The 20,914-nt window shown below is 51.7% G+C and overlaps 1 protein-coding gene and 1 pseudogene across 7 annotated transcripts in view; both read right to left on the minus strand.

Moving 5' to 3' along the window:
- The window catches only part of ZNF746 (zinc finger protein 746), a 32,044-nt gene extending 11,824 nt beyond the window's left edge, over positions 1–20,220 (minus strand). For 2 of the 7 annotated variants that reach the window (XM_060196788.1, XM_060196787.1), the window contains exons 1-4: positions 20,035–20,220; positions 16,851–17,150; positions 16,623–16,749; positions 11,968–12,081 (exon numbers count right to left, since the gene is read on the minus strand). In XM_060196788.1, the coding sequence (XP_060052771.1) occupies positions 11,968–12,081; positions 16,623–16,749; positions 16,851–17,150; positions 20,035–20,058 (565 nt within the window). In that variant the 5' untranslated portion in view covers positions 20,059–20,220. The remainder of the gene's footprint in view (positions 1–11,967; positions 12,082–16,622; positions 16,750–16,850; positions 17,151–20,034) is intronic. The other 5 variants (XM_060196793.1, XM_060196792.1, XM_060196791.1 and 2 more) reach the window with 3 other exon arrangements.
- On the minus strand, positions 6,199–7,903 carry LOC132539955 (large ribosomal subunit protein eL42-like; annotated as a pseudogene).
- Positions 20,221–20,914: the final 694 nt, after the last annotated feature.

The following is a 20,914-nucleotide window of genomic DNA, read 5'->3' on the forward strand; positions in this document are numbered from 1 at the left end:
CGCGACCTCACACTTATAAGCCCTCCACAATCACTGCGCTGTCTCCTCAGCTGCCCTGGGCCCCCTTTAAACACAGATGAACTTGACAAATAAGATAAAACCTCTCTCCCAGCTCTTATGTCCACATTCACATTTTAATGAGAGCAAAACACACCTCTGGGTTCAATACCCAGCACCAGCAGAAGCCAGGACTGAGCAGTGCCTTGGGCCCAGAACAATCCACCCCTTCACATCCAGGCGAGAACACTAAGGAGGTTGGGTGGGGGAGAAGCTTCAGTGAGCAAGCGAAGATGGAATCGAAAAGGGCAGGGGAGATAGCAGAGTGGTTATGCAAAGAGACTCTCAAGCCTGGGACACCAGTATCCTAGGTTCAATCCCCACACCCCTTCACCCTCACGGCAGAGCGGAGCAGTGTTCTGGTAAAAAAGAAAACGTCGTGGGGGAGAGAGCATCATGGTTCTGCAAAAAACGACTTCCATTCTCAAGGCTCTGAGGTCCCAGGTTCAATTCCCAGAAGAACCACAAGCCAGTGCTCTGGTTAAAAAAAATAAAAGCAAAGGGAACTGGGCAGTGGTACACCAGGTTAAACATATGTTACCAAGCTTGAAGGACTCTGGTTTGGGCTCCTGTTCCCCACCTGCAGGGGGGAAGCTTCACGAGCGGTGAAGCAGGTCTGTAGGTGCCTCTCTTTCTCTCTCCCTTTCTGTTTCCTTTTCCCCTCTCAATTTCTCTCTGTCTCTATATCAGATAAGTAAATAAATAAAATATTTTTTAAATGTTAGAGTTGGGCCAAGGAACTGCAGGAAGAGGGTTCAGGCTAGATGGCTAGGATCTGACATCTGAGTGAGGCTCAGGGCTGAGGCGGAAACCAGGACGGTGAGCTTCTGCCCCACCCCAAACATGGGGGGTGAGGAGTTAGAAAACCCTCAGCAGTCCTGGGGAACTGTCAGGAAACTGCTTACTTACCCGTAAGCATGTGTGTGTGTGTGTGTGTGTGTGTGTGTGTGCACGTGTGTGCTGTCACCTGAACTGAAAACCCCCATGACATATGTGGCTGGGAGCAGGTGTTCTGGATGTTTACAAGGTAAAGTGCTCAGATTACGAGAGAAGAAACCCAGCTACATGGTGTCTAAATAAACACCCAGGGCTGGGCTGTGGCGCACCTGGTTGAATACACATTACAATGCGCAAGGATCTGGGTTCAAGGCCCCAGTCCCCACTTACAGGGGAGAAGCTTCACAAGTGGTGAATGCAGGATCTGCAGACGTCTTAAAGAATGGGAGCAGTGGGAGCCGGGTGGTGGCACACCTGGTTGAGCACACAGGTTATAGTGCGCTAGGACCTGGGTTTGAGCCCCCAGTCCCCACCTACAGGGGGAAAGCTTCACAAGTGGTGAAGCAGTGTTGCAGGTGTCTGTCTGTCTCCTTTCTCTATCTCCCCCTTCTTCTCAATTTCTGGCTGTCTCTATCCAATAAATAAAGATAAAAAAAAAAAAGAATGGGAGCAGTGGATGGTAAGATGGCCATTACATACAACGGTGGGAGTCTCCTCTCTGGGCCGGGTTCATCTCTGCCCACAGCTGTCCCTTGCCGCCTTTTTTGTGCTAAATTATGTGTTGTCAGAGAAGTCACGATGCATTTTTGCAAAGAAAAATAAATACGCTGTGACTTTCCTAACAACCCCGTGCACAGGCTTGCTTGTCGAGGGGGAGGGGAGCAACAGACACAGTGAGCAGAGTGGCGGCTTCTGAGAACCGGGCTGGCTGGGCCTGGCCCGCCAGCTCTCTGCACGTAGACCAGGTGGGAAGCAGGGGCTCTCGGTGACCTACGGCATGCTGCCCACAGACAGAGACAGACAGACATCTGCAGGTGGGGAGCGGGAGCTTGAGCCCAGGTCCTTGCACATGGTGACTGTGAGTTCTTTTTTTATTTTTTTGCCACAAGAACATCACTGGGGCTCATTGTTTACACAGCAAATCTACTGCTCCTGGTGGCTACTCCCCTGTCCCTCTTTTTTTTCCTTTGACAGAACAGAGAAACTGAGAGAGGAGGAGGGAGACACCTGCAGCCCTGCTTCACAGCTTGTGATGTTTCCCCCTGCAGGTGGGGAGCAAGGGCTTAAACCAGGTCCTTGAACATGGTAACATGTTTGCTCAACCAGGTGCACCCCCCAACACCACATATTTCTAAAGATATATATGTGGGGGAGGGGAGAGAGGGAGAGAGAGAAGGAGAGAGAGACAGACAGACAGAGAGAAGTACAGTATTTGCTCTATTGACCTACTGCCCCAGCCCAGAATTAACAATATTTTAAGGATGCAACTCTCCCATCTCAGACGAAAGAGACTCTAGAAAAAGATCAATGTACAATGCTAAATTGACCAGGCTTAAAATTTTAACTTAGTAACAAATCTACTATTAGTTACCAGAGCACACCTCAGCTGGATTTTACAGTGGTGTTGGGGATTGAACCCGGGACCTGTGGGGGCTCAGTTTGCTGCAGACTACTGTCAGTGCTATTTCCCTGGCCCTAATCTAGTAACAGGGCTTCCAACTGCTGAACCTGGACTGGCAGAACTTCAGGGGAAGTGGACAAGTCCCTAGGGGCGAATCTGACATGCCTCTTTTCATAATTGATAAACCCAGCCAGCCAGAGTTTAGAGAAAATTTGAACACTCCTTGTGAACTAAAGACCAAGGAAACAAAAGCTTTCCAAGTCTCTCAGAACATTAAGAAAAACACTGTCTAGGGGGGTCGGGCAGTAGCGTAGCGGGTTAAGCAGATGTGGCATGAAGCGCAAGGACCGGCTTAAGGATCCCAGTTCAAGCCCCCGGCTCCCCACTTGTAGGGGAGTCACTTTACAGGTGGTGAAGCAGGTCTGCGGGTGTCTATCTTTCTCTCTCTCTCTCTCTCTGTCTTCCCCTCCTCTCTCCATTTCTCTCTATCCTAGCCAACAACAATGATGACATCAATGACCATTACAATAAAACAACAAGGGCAACAAAAGGGAAAATAAATAAATAAATGTTAAAAAAAAAAGAAAGAAAAACACTGTCTAGATCATAAAGCAAATTTCACATGATTTTCAGAAGATTAGGTGCTTCCATATGCCCATTTACAACTATTTACTTATAAGAAAGATATGAAGACAGAGCCAGGGCATCACTCTGGCATTGGTGTCGCTGGGAATCGAACTCCGGACCTCATGCTCCAGAGTCTAATACCTGAAGTCACACATCACCACATATATGCACACAGGCACACCTATATTTAGTTGTTTTTTTTTTTTTTCTTGGCCTCCAGGGTTCTCTCTGGGGCATGGTGCTGGCATTACGAATCCACTGCTCCTGGAGGCCATTCCCCCCATTTTTATTGCATAGGACACAAAGAAACTGAGGTGAGGAGGGGGAGACAGAGAGGGAGAGAGAAAGACAGTCACCTGCAGACCTGCTTCACCGCTGGTCAAGTGTCCTCCCTGCAGGTGGGGAGCTGGGGGCTCAAACCAGATCCTTGCACGGGTCCTTAAGCTTAGTACCATGTACGCTTAACCAGCTGCGCCCCGCCCTGCCCCCTACTTATCTGTTTCATGAGGGAGAAAGACACCAGCACACTGTTCCCAGAAATGTGGGTGGAGGGGCTCAGACTCTAGGCCTCAGGCATGAAGTTCGGTGCCCTAACCATGGAGCCCACTCCCTGACAGTTTTCTGACACCATTAAGTTAGAAATCAGTAACAGGGTCTGGGAGATAGCATAATGGTTTTGCAAAGAGACTCTCATGCCTAAGGCTTTGAGGTCCCAGGTTCAATTCCCCAGACCTGAGCAGTGCTCTGGTAAAAAAAAAAAAAGAGTAATAATAGAATAATATCCTCTAGATCGCCACATGTGTTACAATCTGAAAATTGCTATTTCTGCTTTCCAAACAACCCAGAGATCTAAGGACAAAACAAAATAAAAACGGGAAGATATCTGTAAACCAGCGTTAACATCAGTTATCTGGGCTGGGTACCCAGCGTCATGGTTCTGCAAGACTCTCCTGTCCAAGGCTCTGGGGTCTCAGATTCAATCCCCCACATCACCATCAGCCAGAACCAACAGGACTTTCATAAAAACAGACAAGCAAACCCTTCTCCAAATTACTCATCAAACATCAACAATGGTGCTTACAACGCATGTTTATCATATAGTAAGAGAGAAGCCAGATAGGAAAATGGGTTAAGCCATCAACACAAGCTGTTAGAAAAGCACATTGATAATAAAATCCTTTAAAAAGTCGAAGGAAGAGGGGCCAGGCTTTAGCGCACCGGGTTAAGCGCACACACTACAGTGAGCCAGGGCCTGGGTTCAAGCCCCCGGCCCCCAACTGCAGGGGGGAAGCTTCACGAGTGGTGAAGCAGGGCTGCAGGTGTCTCTCTGTCTCTCTCCCTCTCTATCTCCTCCTTCCTCTCAATTTCTGGCTGTCTCTATCTAGTAAATAAATAAAGATAACAAAAAAAGTTCAAAAAAAGTAGAAGAAAGGAAATACTAAGAATGTAAATTAACAAAAGAGAAAAAAATATAGAATGCTGAGGTCAAAAAAAATTTTTTTGAGAGAATATTAAAGCTATATATCTCTAGCACCAGTATGCTGTTTTCACAATAAGGAATGATAAAGGGATATAATTATAGGCACAACAGAGATTTAAGAGATCCAGTGTTATTACAAGCCACCAGGAACCTCCAGGGATACGGTCGATTCCTTAGAAAAACTGACTCTTGCCAAAAGTGACTAAGAAGGACCACAAAACCTGGATAGCCCTGGAACTCCAGAAGATTTAGATCAAGAGACAAATAGTGTCTCCCCCCACCAATGAGAAATGGAGGCTCAGATGGTCTCACTGGTGTTTGCTACGAAATAGTGACTTGCTAATTTCAAACCAACACACATTCTCTGAGCAAAGGGACTATGGAGTAGCTCGGACCTTTAATGATAGCTGGACCAAAGAAAGGCCAAAAGGGGGAAAAGTTTAGGCCAGTTTCAACTCTTGAACAAAGAATAAAAACTGGACAAAATAGCCATATATATATATATATATATATATATATATATATATATATATATATATATATGATTTAAAAGGAGCCACCTGGTTAAGCTCACACATTAATCAGTGCAAGGACCTGCTCCCCACCTACAGGGGGGAAGCTTCAGGAGTGGTGAGGCAGGGCTGCAGGCGTCTCTCTGTCACTCTCCCTCTCTATCTCCCTCTCCCTTCTCAATTTCTCTGTTTCCATTCAATCATAAATAAATATTTATTTTTAAAAAAGATTTAAAATAGCTCTCACTAAACCCAGCAATGTCCACTCAGGGCTATGACTACTTGAGTTTTATTCTTTTTAAAAAATTTTAATATTTATTATAATTTCTATATTATAAATATTATAATTTAATATTTATTTTCCCTTTTGTTGCCCTTGTTTTTTATTGTTGTTGTAGTTATTGTTGTTATTGAAGTCGTCGTTGTTGGCTAGGACAGAGAGAAATGGAGAGAGGAGGGGAAGACAGAGAGGGGGAGAGAAAGACAGACACCTGCAGACCTGCTTCACCACCTGGGAAGCGACTCCCCTGCAGGTGGGGAGCCGGGGGCTCGAACTGGGACCCCTATGTTGGTCCCTGCACTTTGCGCCAAGTGCGCTTAACCCGCTGCGCTACCGCCCTGAATCCCCCCCTCATCTTAATAAATAGAGAAATAAGAGGAAGGGGAGCCGGGTGGTGGTACACTGGTTAAGTGCAGATGCTACAATGCACAAGGATCCAGGTTCAAGGACATGGCCCCCACCTGCAGGGGGAAGCAGGGCTGCAGGTATCTCTCTCTCTCTCCCTCTCTATTCGCCCTGCTCTCTTCTTGATTTCTCTCTGTCTCTACCCAAATAAATAAATAAATACAATATAAAGAAAAAAGAGAGGAAGGTAGCTAAAGCTAGAACTGATTTTATTACTGTTCACCAAGGGTGCGGCGTTTCACATTTATGTATAAATATAATGTTTTTTACTTTTTAAAAATTTATTTATTATTAGCTAAAGAGAAGTTGAGAGGGGGTATAGAGAGGGAAAGAGACAAGACACACCTGCAGCCCTGCTTCACCACTCGTGAAGCTTTCCCCCTGCAGGTGGGGACCAGGGCCTTGAACCTGGGTCCTTGCGCACTGTAGTGTGTGTGTGTGTAACTGGGTACGTGAGCGCCTGGTCCCTCTAAATCTTTTTTTTTTAAACTTTTAAAAATTAATTAATTAATTTTCCCTTTTTGTTGTTCTTATTGTTTTTCATTGTTGTAGTTATTATGGTTGTTGTTGATGTTGTTGTTGTTGGATAGGACAGAGAGAAATGGAGAGAAGAGGGGAAGACAGAGAGGGGGAGAGAAAGACAGACACCTGCAGACCTGCTTCACCGCCTGTGAAGGGACTCCCCTGCAGGTGGGGAGCTGGGGGCTTGAACCAGGATCCTTCCGCAGGTCCTTGCGCTTTGCGCCACGTGCGCTTAACCCGCTGCGCTACCACCCGACTCCCTTTTTTTTTTAAAGTTAGATTTTGGTGCTGGGCTCACCCATTGAGTGCACACATTACCATGCACAAAGACCCAGGTTCAAGCCCCTGGTCTCCACCTACAGGGAGGACACTTCATGAGCAGTGAAGCAGTGCTGTAGATGTCTCTCTCTCTCTCTGCAGTGAACAAAACATCAGTTTTTATTGTCTTCACAGCAAAGCAAAGATGAAGTTAGACGCAGATTACTCGGCCCATTCTTTTCTTAACTCCCCAAAGTTCAGAACGTGTATGCACCTCTTAATAGTCAACTTTCCCTTAGCTCAGCTGTTAGGCTCAGTGCGTTCAAGCCTCAGCACAATCTCCCGTGTCCTTTTAGCCTTCTTCCTGAACACTGGCTCCGTCTGTCCAGAACAGCCACCCTGCTTCCTGTCATAATGCCCTTCTCCCTGGGTACACAGAGAATCCTGGCCCTGCTTAGACCGTGTCACTTTGTGATGTGTTTCTCACAGAAAGTCCGCTGGGTGTAAGGGATGTTCACTGCGTTAGCAGCAAGCGCTATCCACACGCAAAGAAGAAGCTTTTCCCCTCTCTTTATCTTTCCCATGCCTCTCAATTTCTCTTTGAAAAAGCCAAACCAAACCAAAAACAAGAACCTGGACTCAAAAGATTAAAACTTTCCAAAAACAATGCTCTGGGAGGTGGTGCAGTAGATAAAGCAGTGGGCTTTCAAAACACGAGGTCCTAAGTTCAATCCCCCCACAGCACATGTACCAGAGTGATGTCTGGTTCTTTTTCTCTCCTCCTATCCCTCTAATTAATAAATAAATAACATATTAAAAGAAACATTCTGAAAATGGGGGGTTGGGGTGTTAGGGCCTTGAGCTAGGGAAACCATCCTTCCTTCCTTCCTAGATTTGATTTATAATGAGAGAGATTACAGAGAGATGTGTGTGTGTGTGTGTGTGTGTGTGCGAGAGAGAGAGAGAGAGAGGGGGGGGGGGCAGAGGGTGAGGAGGAGGGGGAAAGAGAGAGGGAGAGAAAGAGAAGTCCAGGGCGTCACTCTGGTGTATGCGTTGCTGGGGATCAAACTCAGAACCTCTCGCTTGAGAGTCCATCCATGCACCACCTCCTGAACTACAGGGGGAAACTCTCTTTTCTTCTTCTTTTTTTTTTAAATATTTATTTTATTTATTTATTTATTCCCTTTTGTTGCCCTTGTTGTTTTATTGTTGTAGTTATTATTGTTGTCGTCGTTGTTGGCTAGGACAGAGAGAAATGGAGAGAGGTGGGGAAGAAAGAGAGGGGGAGAGAAAGACAGACACCTGCAGACCTGCTTCACCGCCTGTGAAGCGACTCCCCTGCAGGTGGGGAGCCGGGGTTCGAACCGGGATCCTCATGCCGGCCCGACTCTCTCTTCTTCTTTTTTTAAACCAGAGCATTGCTCAGCTCTGGCTTATGGTGGTGTGGGGGGAAATGAACCTGGGATTTAAGAGCCTTGGGCTAAGAGTCTCTTTGCATAACCATTATGCTATCTAGCCCCACCCAGGAAACTTTCTTAATTCAGACAGAAAAAGAACATAATGTGAAGGCAGAAAGTAGCAGACCCAAGTTCAAGACAATGAAAAGCCTGTGCTCTTTAGAATATATCATACATGAAGATGATATCCACTACATACACGCCCAACAAAAAGATTAATCTTCCGATTACATAAAGAAATCTGCATAAAAAAAAACCCAGGAGACTCTAACTTGAAAACCGCATTCATAATAGAAACAAAACACTTGGAAGACCATAAAATCACATTCAAGTCTTTGATAAATAATTATTCCCGTGATAGAGCAGCTCAATGTTGTAAGAAGAAGCAGTCTGGAGAACTGAAGGTTATACAGCAAATGCAATTCCAACCAACATCTTCACAGTGGATTCTGAGAAGGTTTTGAGTTTTATTCAGAAGAAGAAAGGGTCAGAGAAGATGGGGAGAGCGAGGGTGGGAAGGCAGAGTTGATAAAAACAGTAAGACTTCTTATGAATGGGCGGGGTAGACAGCATAACAGTTGTTTAAAGAGACTCTCCTGCCTGAGGCTCCAAAGCCCCAGGTTCAATCCCCACCAAAATCCAGAGCCAAGTAGTGCTCTGGTACAAAAAAATAAAATAAAATAAAATAAGAAAAGGAAGTCTTGCTATGAAGCTAAAGCCCTGTGTGTTGATACAGAAAGACTCAGAAAGCAAAGATACATAATAAAGAGCCTGGAAATGTTTGAGGACCTGGTATCTGACTAAACTAGCATTACAAATTATCGAAGAAAAGGACAGGACGGACAGACAGACACTTTGCTGGATAATCTGACAACCTTTGGGGGGGGGGGTCAAATCTTTCACGTAACAAATATGACCTCTCGGTGGAAGAAAAACTTAAATGCAAGAACCTTCAGTCTTAGAAGAGGGCTGGGAGACAACATAATGATAATGCAGGTGACCTTCATGCCCGAGCCTCCAAAGTCCCAGGTTCAATCCCCTGCACCAACATCAACCAGAGCTGACCAGGGGTCTGGTGAAAAACAAAATTAAAATTTTACACAAATATCTTTCTGACCTTGGGTGAGGCAGAGAAGGAAGACCTTAAGATAGGAAAAAGACGGAGATGCCTGACTGCCAAAGTTCCAACTTCTCCTAAAAGGACTATCACATGCATCTGTCATGGTGGCAAAGAGCTGATCTCTAAAAAGAAGTCCCACACCAACTGAATAAATATAAAAACAACTCAAGGCACAGGCAGGCGGAAAAAAAAAAAAAAAAAAGGGCAATTCACTGGAGAAGAAACCAAACACAGGATTCTAGCCACATGTCTCAGCCCCATGAGATCTGTGAGGGAGACGGTTCTTCCTTACTGCTAGTGGGGGTGTGATGGGATGAACCAGAGTCCTTGGTCTTGCGGAGAAAGATGGCGTCGAAGAGGGACCACCGTGCCTTGCACCGGACCCTCACTGGCTGGTTTATCCCTAAACTCAACACACTGACACAGAAAGCTCTGTTCCAGAATGCTCCATGTGGCCCCGCTTGTGACAGTGGGGAATCAGAAATAGCTTGAGGCTACTCCACGGAGAAATGAACAATACATCGTGAGGCGGCTGACTTCCAGGGCCTGATGTGCGGGCCTTGGCAGAGGCCTGAAACGCGGGATTCTGCCAGACAGACAGACACAGTGACATCCCCAGAAGTTTCCAGACTGATCGCTACCTAGCACATCGATGGCCGAGGGATGGTTACGTGTGTGCATGACGCAAGTCTGGAAAACGTGGCTGGGAAAGAGAGTATCAAACTCAGGAAAACTGCTCACTCTTGGGGAGGGATGGGACTGGAAGAATGCAACAGGGATTTTAGCCGTGTCAGAAAATACGGCTTTCTACACACCTTTAGCTTAATGACACCCAGCAGCTCCTCGACAAGTAACTACCAAACTCCTTCTCTCTGCTAGGCAGTATTCTAGCTGTGTCCAGAGTGACTACATAAGCAAAACAGAGCAAAGTTCTTGCCTTCTTCAAATAGATGTTCTTTTATTATTATTATTTATTTTTAATATGTATTTACTTATTTTCCCTTTTGTTGCCCTTGTTTTATTGTTGTAGTTATTATCGTTGTTGTTATTGATGTCGTTGTTGTTGATAGGCCAGAGAGAGATGGAGAGAGGAGGGGAAGACAGAGAGGGGGAGAGAAAGACAGACACCTGCAGACCTGCTTCACCGCCTGTGAAACGACATCCCTGCAGGTGGGGAGCCGGGGACTCGAACCGGGATCCTTCTGTCAGTCCTTGCACTTTGCGCCAAGTGCGCTTAACCCACTGCACTACCACCTGACTCCCCAGATAGGTGCTCCTTTTGTTTGTTTATTTATTTAATGTGGCCCCAGGCCCCTGACCAGCTTTTTGACTTTATGAAATAAAATGAAAAGAGAGGAGAAGAGGAGAAACGAAGACGCCACAGCGGCACCCCACTATCCTTGGTGCTGTGTCCATGGTGCTCCCACATGGTGCTGGGACTTGAACCCAGGGCCTCAGGCCTGTTAAGGATGAGCTCTCTCACCTGGTCCCTGAAATAGAGCTTCTAATGGAGGAGTGATCAGAAACACGTAAACCTACAGGTGAGTGATGACGGATTCACTCCCTGTGGGTAGCAGTTGGCATGGAAGAGACCCAAGAGGACAGGGAGGCTGGGGAAAAATAATTTTTTTTTTTTTGGTGTGGCTATCACTTTAAGGGGGTGATTAGAAAAAGTCTTATTTACCTGGGGGGCTCGATGGGGGGGTGCAGGCGCAGTCTGTGCTCAGGACCCCTCTATAGGGCATTTCCAGTGGCCTGGGAGGCAGCACAGTACGTAAAGTGCTGGCCTCCCAAGCATGAGGTCCCAAGTTCGATGTCTAGCTGTACTGGTTCTCTCTCTCTCTCATTAATTCATAAATGTAATATGTCGCTGTTGTTTTAAGAGAGTATCCAGCCCAGGGCCTTACAAGTGCAAAGTCTGAGTCAGGCCACAGGCTTGTAAAGGGTTCAGCAGCAAAGACAGGGTAGAGGAGATAACACAGTGGTTCTGCAAAGACTTTCCTGCCTAAAGCTCTAAGGTCCTGGGTTCAAGCCCCAGCACCACCATAAGCCAGAGCTGAGCAGTGCTGGTTAATAATAATAATAATAATAACAACAACAACAACAATACAAAGCAGTCTGGGGGAGAGGTCTGGGAGACATAGGTCCTGGTGGCAGGCTGCAGAGTGGAGGCTGAAACGCGTCATTCGAGAAACTTCTGGAAGGGGTCTCTAGAGGGTCTTTTGGGGAGGGGGGGGCATGCATGGCTGGGGAAGGGAGAAAGGGACAGTCCAAAGCAGAGTGTCCCTGGCTGAGTGACAGGCTATGATTTAGACTGGCCATCACTCGGGCTGGTCACGTGGCCTTCCTCCCTCCCCACCTGTCCTTCCCGTCACTTTCAAAGGTGCTGACTGGCACGGGGACATCTCGACAGTGGAATTGGGTATTTCTGCCCCTGACACAAATCCGGGTTCTCATCCGACTCAGACACGTGGCGAACCAGCGGTTCCGGTTCTACAACTCCAGCTAGATTTAACTGGACTTTGGCTCTGGGGAGGAGGCAAGGCGGGCTTCTGGGTCCAGCCATTAACTGACTCTGTGACCGTCCCAGATCAGTGTCCCCCTCCCACCCCCACCTGTGCCTCCTCTCTGACCCCCAATTCTCTGGCTCTTTCCCCAAAGGCTGGGCTTACTGCCGCCTGTTCTATCTGGGGAGCATTTCACTTGTGGATCCCCCCCCCCCCCCGAACGCGGCCACGGAAACACTCCACTGGAGAACATTCCAGTGACACATTTCTCTGCGGCTCTCCCCGGAAGGAGGGGCTGCCCCCACTCCCCGGCCCCTGCCCTTTTCGGGCTCTGTCCCCCTCACCTGGACTCGGGTCCACAGGAACGTCTGGAACTTTGGGGCCGGGGCGACGCCAGCTACAAGGCTCCTTGCCCTGCTCAATTTGGGACAGGACCTCAGGCTTGGAGATGGCGTAGTCTGTGGGGAGACAGGATGGTCAGCTCTGGCCACCTTCTGCTGGGAGCAGGGGACAGGCAGCCTGGGGCACCAGGAATGACCAAGACACTGCGTCTCCTCAGTGGTGCTCAAGAGACGTGACTCAGTGGCAGGCTCCTTTGTCCCTCACAGTGTTTTTTTGTTGTTATCTGGGACTTCTCTGTTCAAGGATGACTTTTTTCAGATAGAGAGGAGGAAAGAAACAGACAGAAAGGTAGAGGTGGGCAATGGATCACCCGGTGGAGTGTACATGTTTGACCATGTGCAAGGACCCAGGTTCAAGCCCCTGCTCCGATCTGCAGGGGGGGGGGAATGCTTCACAGGTAGTGAAGCAGATATGCAGGTGTCTTGTTTTCTCCCTATCTTCTCCTCTCAAATAATAGAGGGGGGGGGGGGGGTAAAGAAAAAAATGGCTACCAGGAGCAGTGGGTTCCAGTGCTCAAACTCCAGCAATAACCCTGGTGTCAATTTTTTTAAAAAAATGACAGAAAGTAGGGTGAGGTGGAAGAGCCCCCAGCCCCAAAGCTTCCTTCAGTGAGGGGGAGCTCAGGCTTGGACCTGGGTCACTGTGTATGGCAAAGTAACGCACTGTCCAGTAAGCTATTCTGCCAGCTCACCTTAAGGGCCTTTTGACAAGTGTGTCTTTCCTTCTTAAGATGATGATGATGACTATTATTATTATTATTCTTTCTTTCTTTCTTTTTTTTTGCCCCAGGGTTATTGCTGAAGTTCAGTGCCTGCACTACAAAACAAATCCACTGTTCCTGCCCATATTTCCCCCTTTTTTTCTTCTTCCTTCTTTGATAGAGAAATTGGGAGGGGAGAGGGAGGGAGAGGGGGAGGGAGGAAGGGAGAGAGAGAGAGAGAGATACCTGCAGTATTTGCTTTACTGTTTGTGAAGTTCCCCCCTGCAGGTGGGGATCAGGGGCTTGAACCCAGATCCTTGCACATGGTAATGTGTGTGCTTAATGAGGTGCACCACCACCTGGCCCACAAGATTAATTTAAAAAATTTTTTAAATTATCTTTATTTATTGGATAGAGACAGTCAGAAATCAAGAAGGAAGGGGGAGGTAGAGAGGAAGAGAGACACCTGCAGCCCTGCTTCGTCACCTGCAAAGCTTTCCCCCTATAGGTGGGGACTGGGAGCTTGAACCCGGGTCCTTGTGTACTGTAACATGTACGCTCAACCAAGTGTGCCACTATCCAGCCCCTCAAGATTAATTTTGATGACAGAGCTCTGAGCACCTTTTAGTTTGAGCAAATCCAGGGCCAGGGGCTGAACCCAGGGACTCAGGGGCTGAGGCATGCAAGTCCTGTGACCTGCCATGGAGCCGCCTCCCCAGTTCCCAGCTCAATTTTCATTCCATGTTTTTCCAGACACAGAGAGAGGAGGAAAGAGAGAAGCATCATGGCTCCACTCCACCATCCATGGAACCCCCATGTGGTGCCAGGGGTCAAACCCAGGGCCACACATCTGGGAGGTGGGGGTTCTAGTTCTATTGCGGAGCCCATTCCCCGCCCTGGAGACACTGGATTGTCAGGCCTGGGGGCTGGGGCATCTGGTGGGTAGAGATCTGGGCCATTGCTAACCAGCCTACGATGCACAGAGCAGCGCTCTCAGCTAAGACCCATCTGGCCTCAAGTCACAATGGCGCTGAGGTCCAGAGACTCTAGGGCTGGGGGAGATGGCTCAGTGCCTGAGCACAGGAAAGCAGCTTGAGGTCACAGGTTCAATTCCTAGCACTGTCGTATCCTCTGATTCCTGATAAATATGAAGTGGGGGTGCAGGGAAGGCAATGGTGTGCCAGGCTGAGCATGCTTGTTGCCATGTGCAAGGACAGGGTTCAAGGCCCTGGTCCCTGCCTGTGTGTGTGTGTGGGGGGAAGACTCATGAGTGGTGAAGCAGGACTGCAGGTGTCTCTTTCTATCTCCTCACCCCTCTCAACTTCTCTCTGTTCTATCAAGGGAAAAAAAAAAAAAAAAAATATATATATATATATATACATGATGACCCACTAGGGTTATTTATCACTGGGGCTTGGTGCTAGTACTACGGATCCACCACTCCTGGTGACCTTTTGACAGGATGGAGAGAAACTAACAGGGGAGGAGAGATAGGGAGAAAGAAAAAAGGAGACACCTGCAGACTTGCCTCACCACTTACGAAGTGTCTCCCCTGCAGGTGGGGAGTGGGGACTCGAACCCAGATCCTTGTGCATGGTGATAATGATAATTGGGTGTGTTACTGCCCAGCCCTCAGGTAAAATAACTATTTAGAACAATAAGTATTACAACAAAACAAAACAAAAACACCTCATGCACAGTTAACCTGCCCCTGGGCTCCCCCCCCCCAACTCAGCACCCCCACTATCTGTAGAGCTGGGGTGACACAGCAGCTGTCAGCAAAACCGAACAGTTCAGGAAGAAAGAGACCCCGTTCAATCGAGTGGTGCTGGACAAGGCAGGGGGCAGCCTTGCGGCGTAACAAAAAAGTTCTTGGTTTCTGGGGCTGGGAGATAGCTCACCCAGGAGAGATACAAGCTTTGCCAGGGAAAAAGACTTCCGAGTTAGAAGTCCAAGCGCCACATGGGCACACCACACTTAGCAGCAGGGCAGGCCAGGTAAACAGTGGAGTGGTCCTGTAGTCTCTCTCTCTTTCTCTGCCTGGCCCCTCTCTGTATCTATTTGAAATTCAAATGAAAAAAGGAAAAACAAAACAAACAAATAAACAAACAAGTCTCAAGGCTAGGTGGTGGCTCGCTGGGCCAAGCACACACATTGCCATGTGCCAAGGACCTGGGTTCAAGGCCCCCTGTCCCCACCTGCAAGGGGGGAGCTTCAGGAACACTGGGTCAGTGCTGCAGGTCTCTCTCTAGTTTATCTCTTTTTCCATCTTTTTTTCTAAAAAAGAGAAAAATAAGTGAAGTTGTATGGGGAACCAGATGGTGGCACACTGGGTTAAGCGCACATAGCACAAGGTTCAAGGACCCCAGTTCGAGCTCTCGGCTCCCCACCTGTAGGGGGGCCACTTCACAAGCGCTGAAGCAGGTCTACAGATATCTCTCTATCTTTCCCTCATCTCAATTTCTCTGTCTTATCTTTAAAATTGCAGAAAAAAAAAAAAGAAAAGAAAAACAAGTGTGGAGTTGTACGAATACCCAGCCCCAGCAATAGCCCTGGTGGCATAATATTAAGCACAGCTGGGTGAGGACAAATTAAAGCATAATATTAAGCACAGCTGGGTGGGGGCAAAGGTCCCAACAGGGAGGTGGCACCGTGGATCCAGTATTGGACACTCCGGCTTGAGATCCTGAGTTCCATCCCTGGTACAGCATGTGCCAGAGTGATGCTCTGGTTCTCTCTCTCCCATTAATACGCAAATAAATAAAACCTTTAAAAATTTTGAGACAACACTAGGGAAAGATAGAAACAGGCTGGGGGCATGGATCCACCTGCCAACACCCATGTCCTGTGGAGAAGCAGTTACAGAAGCCAGACCTTCCACCTTCTACTCCCCAGAAAGAATTTTGGTCCATCCTCCCAGAGGGGGAGAAATATTAGGAGAAGATGACCAGAAGGCTCTGAACACCCATTCCATCAGGACCCAGAGAGAGAAGAGGAAAAAAGGGAGGACACTTGGAATTACTAGTAGGTATAGGTGTGACTTAGACAGGAAGAGAAGGCAGGACCACAGGAAAATAGGCAAATATATATAAGTATAGATAGTTATAGAAATAGTCAACCCGGGAGTCGGGCGGTAGCGCAACAGGTTAAGCGCAGGTGGTGCAAAGTGCAAGGACCAGCAGAAGGATCCTGGTTCGAGCCCCTGGCTCCCCACCTGCAGGGGAGTTGCTTCACAGGCAGTGAAGCAGGCCTGCAGGTGTCTCTGTTTCTCTCCCCTGTCTTCCCCTCCTCTCTCCATTTCTCTGTCCTATCCAACAACGATGACATCAATAACAACAACCATAAAAAACAAGGGCAACAAAAAGGGAAAAAAAAATAAATAGAAAGAAATAGTTAACCCATCTTTGTGACCTTGGGAGAACCACTGCTGTTTCCAATGGAGGGAATGGGGACACAGAACCCTGGCGGTGGGAATGGTGTGAGATTGAACCCGTTATTTTATTATTTTGTAAATCACTGATAACACAAACGCAGCCTCTTCCGCATCAAGAAGCCCCAGACGCCTGCCCATCTTGTCACCTGGCTCCGGGAAGGGGGAAGAGGTCTGAGGTTTGGGCCACAGAACAGCAGTGGGGAGAAGACAGAGAGGAAGAGCCATTCTCGCTGCAGGAGGATTTGAGAGGGGCCCCTTCCCTTTCTGACCTGGCACCCCAGAAGGTCACCTCCTCCACAGAAGGCAGCTCTGGGCTCTTCCTCTGGAAGAGAAGGAGCAGATACCCCAGAAGGCCCAAGCTCTAGCAGTTTGCACACCCCAGCTTGGAACTGGGGCTCCCCAGCAAAGGAGCCCCCTTGGCCTAAGAGGTCCCTCCGGACAGAGAGGTTGGGGTCTCGCCTCACCCAGGGACACCAGCGTCTCGTAGTTGCCGCGCATCACGTGCTTGTACAGCTCCTTCTGCCCCTCGTCCAGTTTGCCCCACTCCTGCTCGGAGAAATACACGGCCACGTCATCGAAGGTCACGGGCACCTGGAACCACAAGGGTCACGCGTACTCACCCCCGCCCCCATCCCCGGGCGGCCTCCCCCCCCCCCCCCCCCCCCCCGCCCACCCCCACCCTCCCGGGCTACCTTGGGGGCCTCGCCCTTGCTGCCGGGGGGCAGCCGCAGGACCCAGAAGTTCCTGTTGCGGAGCAGGTTCTCCATGTTCTCCAGGCGCCGCTGCAGCAGCCCGTACTCCTGCAGCAGGGTGCCCAGCACGGCCCACTTGCCCTCCAGCTGCTGCCCCAGGTCCACGGCCGTCTTCTCGCAGTCGGCCAGCTTCTTCTCCGCCATGCCCGTGCGGCCCTCCAGGCTGAGCAGCCGGGCGGCCTGTGATTCGATCTTCCTCTCCATGGCCTGGATCGTGGCGGCCATGGTCCACGGGGAAATCTGCAGAGAGAGGAGACCGGCCTCATTCACCCCACCTGCTGGCTTCCAAGGGCCCTGGCAGGTGGCGGCGGTGGGTGGGTGGGTGGGCATAGGCAGAAAGCGGGTGCTTGTCTGCTGGCCTTTCTCCGTCTGGCTAACCTGGGGGCTCTTAGATGCCATCTGCATCCCAGAGGGATCTGTCCCTCCAGCGCATGGGGAGGATCCCAGGGTGGCCGCCCCCCTAAAACTGCACATCTTGTCACCGAGCGTGGCCCAGGGACTGAGCTTTTTCTTCTGCTCTCTGTGGAGAAGCAGCAGACTGCAGATTTGTCAAAGCTAGGGGACTGACTCCCGGTGATGACCGAGCAAAAAAAAAAAAAAAAACAGCTGGCTTGCTGGAGAGCGCCACAAACAAGTAAGTGCATTGCTCAACTGCCTTCTCCGCCAAGCGCCTCAGCTCTCTCTAAATAAACAGGAAAAAAGCGCAGGGGGGGGAGATACCTGGATAGAGGAGCCCTGTATTCCTGTATTCCTGGGACGCCCCTCCCATTCTTTTTCTTGTTGTCTCCCTCCCCCAGGGGAGAACTGGGTCTCAGACATGTCTGCAGCCACCCAGGATTGTCGGAACACCTCCCACAGGTGAGGAGGGCAAGACACGGACATGAGCACACCTGGTAGAGTGCACACGATACGATACACAAGAGCATGGGTTCAGGTGGGGGGGAAACTCATGACGGAGAAGATCATTAATACAGACAGACAGAAATTGAGGGGGGGTGGGGAGGAGTCAGGAGGAGGAAGGAGGGGGATGAGAGATCTCCAGACAGATTCAAGATTATTCTCTGTGCAGTCAGACCTGAACACGAAGGCAGACACCGTGTACAGCCCTGCCAAGCTGTGACTTCCCTGCCACTGAGACGTTTGCTCACACGGTGGTTCAAGGGCACAGCAGTTGGGGACAGGAGCAGAGGGACATTTCACTTTTGGGAAGAGGAGGTGGGGCTGGATCACCTGACCCAGCCCTCGGGCACCCAAAGGTGGGCCCTGGGAGACGCCCTCACACTGGTAGCTGGTGATTACAGGCAGAAGAAAGAGGTGGCCAAAGACTGGACACCCGGGGCATTCACTCAGAGTCACCGGGGGCAAGGACATATGGACCTCCTTGGGATATAAAGTCAGACTGAAGGAGAGTTGAAGAGGAGGAGAAAGGATGGTCAGTGATGGAGGCCAAGGGATTCTGGGAGGCTGGACCTGATGACCTCTGACCTCACAAAGTAAGGGCTCTAGGAGGGCCTTGGAGGATGGGGAGAGCTGTCCAAGGGGTACCCACTGGATGTGGGTGGGGAGGACAGCCTCTGCTCTCAGAGGGGTATGCTTCTGGTAGCTTGCTGGCTGGGCCACCCCCTCCCCTGTCCTAGTGCCCGCATTCTGCTCAGTCCCTGCCAGGGGACCCAAGGCCCAAATCTGCAGAAGGACCCTCTGGCTTCACCACCCATGTGCCCTAGCCCCCTGGACACCCACCCAGCCTCAAGGGCTGCTATGGCCCGTGTCACCTGCAGAGGCAGGGCTATTAAGAGGTGCAGGTGGGGCTGTTTTATGGGCCACAAGGCCTTCACATGGGACCTCCTCTCTGCTCAAGCCCAGCCCCTTGGGGAAACGGGGTTGTGTGTGGACAGGCCCGGCCTGCAAAAGGGGGGGGGTGAGGGTGGGGCTCCACTTGAAACAGACCCTGAATCCTTCAGCAGCAAATCCCCCCTCCATGAAGTCCAGGCTACTCACAGCCTCTGGGCATCCTAGGAATGCCCTCACCCCCTAGGCTGTCGCCCCAAGCCCGTAGTGACACTCCCCCCCCCCATGTCCTCCCCACCTGAGAAGCCTCGGGCCTGGCTCCTAAAAGCCCAGCTCAAATCACAGACTCGCAGGCCTGGTGGTGGTGACGGGGTGGGGAGATGGGTGCAGCCTACCTCCCTGCAGGGTGTGCTGCCCTTATGTCCGGCAAAGACAGCGGGCACCTGGGTGCCCCCCCCACGTCCCCCTCCCAGCCAGGGCGTCCCCGCGGAGCGCACACTAGGAGCCCCAGCGTCCCGGGCGGGCAAGTAACTTCAGGCCTCGAGGTGTCCTTTGTATGACAGCGCCGCCGGGACCCCCCACCCGGGTCGGGGTGCTACCGGGCAGCCTGCGCTTCTCCCCCGGGCGCCTGTCCACCGCCCTGGGCCGCGCGGACTGGGCACCCGGGGTCCACGGAAGCCGGGCCGGACACCTTCCAGGTGCCACCAGGCTGCCGTGGGGGGGGGGTGCAGGGGCGGAGAAAGGGGGCGCGGAGCCCCGGGCCGGGAGGGAGGGGCAGGAAGCCGCCGGGGGCTGCAGGAACTCGGCGCGGGGCGGCCGGGCGGTGCAGGGGGCCCGTAGGCCCCGCGTCCCGGGCGCCCCGAGCTCCTCCCCGGCCGGCAGCGCCGCGCCCGGCCCGGCCCTGTGCACCCCCAGCCTCGAGCCCCGAGCCTCCACCCCTGGCCCCGGCCCTGCACCCCCGGCCTCAAGCCCCGCGCCTGCACTCCGGGCCCTGCACCCCCAGCCTCGAGCCCCCAGCCCTGGCCCTGCACCCCCAGCCCCGCGCCCGAGCCCCGAGCCCGAGCCTCGAGCCCCGCGCCTGAACCCCCGCCCCGGCCCTGATCTCCGGCCCTGAACCCCCGCCCCGGCCCTGATCTCCGGCCCTGCACCCCCAGCCTCCAGCCCCCAGTCCCGACCCTGCACCGCCAGCCTCGAGTCCCGCGCCTGCACCCCCAGCCCCGCGCCCGCGTCGCAAGCCCCCCAAACCCCGAGCTCTGAGTCCCAGCCCGGCACCCCCAACCCCGGCCCTGCACCCCGAGCCCCAGCCTGGCCCCGAGCCCGCGCCCCGCGCCCTTACCGGAGCCGCGGCCGCCTCGGCCATGGCCCTGCGCCGCCGCCGCCCGCAGGAAGTCCCGCCGCGCTCCGCAGCCCGGCCTCTCTCGTCTCCGCAGGCGCCGCCCGGCCCGCCCTCCGCTCCCCGGCCGCTCCGCCCGCCCGCCGCCCGCAGACGCCGCCGTCAGCGCCCGGCCGGTCCACACTGCATCCTGGGAGCCGGCGCAGGCCCGTGAGGCTTCCTGGAGGCAGTGCGGCCGCACAGCCCCCCCTGCAGCCCGGAGACGAGAACTGCAGGCGCCCGCTCCCCGCCCACCCGCGCTCGGACCCGGGACCCACACTGTGCGGCCGGCGGACCTGTGGCTCCTCCGACCCACCCACTCATTGATGGAGATCCCTCTATCTCCCGACCCACGGACCCCCTGACCGACACCTCTAGTAGGCCCCCATCCACCGATCCCGCCAGATCTCGGGGTCCCCAGCCTCACCGATTCCCTGACCCACAGACCTTGGATCCTGACCCACCGACCCACCTGATCTACGGACCCGTCCATCCTGACCCCCGACTCCTCTTGGATCCCGATCCACCCACCGTCAGGTCCACGGATTCCTGACCCACAGACATATCGATCCCGATGCTCCTCCGATAGTCAGATCCAGTTGATCCCAAGATTCACCGACCCATCGATCTCCAGATCCACCTATCACTAGATCCTGCTAGTTCCCAAACTCACCCAAATTCCTATTCACTGACTTCCCCGTTCACTACCCTGTCCGGTCCAACCCGACCTCCAAGGACCCCCCTCAAGACCCCACCTCTGGGTGCCCACTGCGCCAAGAACCCACCTGCTATGGGTCCAGCCTCCCGAGCAGCCCCCCCACCCCCCGCTTTGGACCCCTGGCCC

Source organism: Erinaceus europaeus, chromosome 8 (genome assembly GCF_950295315.1).
Source record: "Erinaceus europaeus chromosome 8, mEriEur2.1, whole genome shotgun sequence".
NCBI classification, from domain to species: Eukaryota; Metazoa; Chordata; class Mammalia; order Eulipotyphla; family Erinaceidae; genus Erinaceus; species Erinaceus europaeus.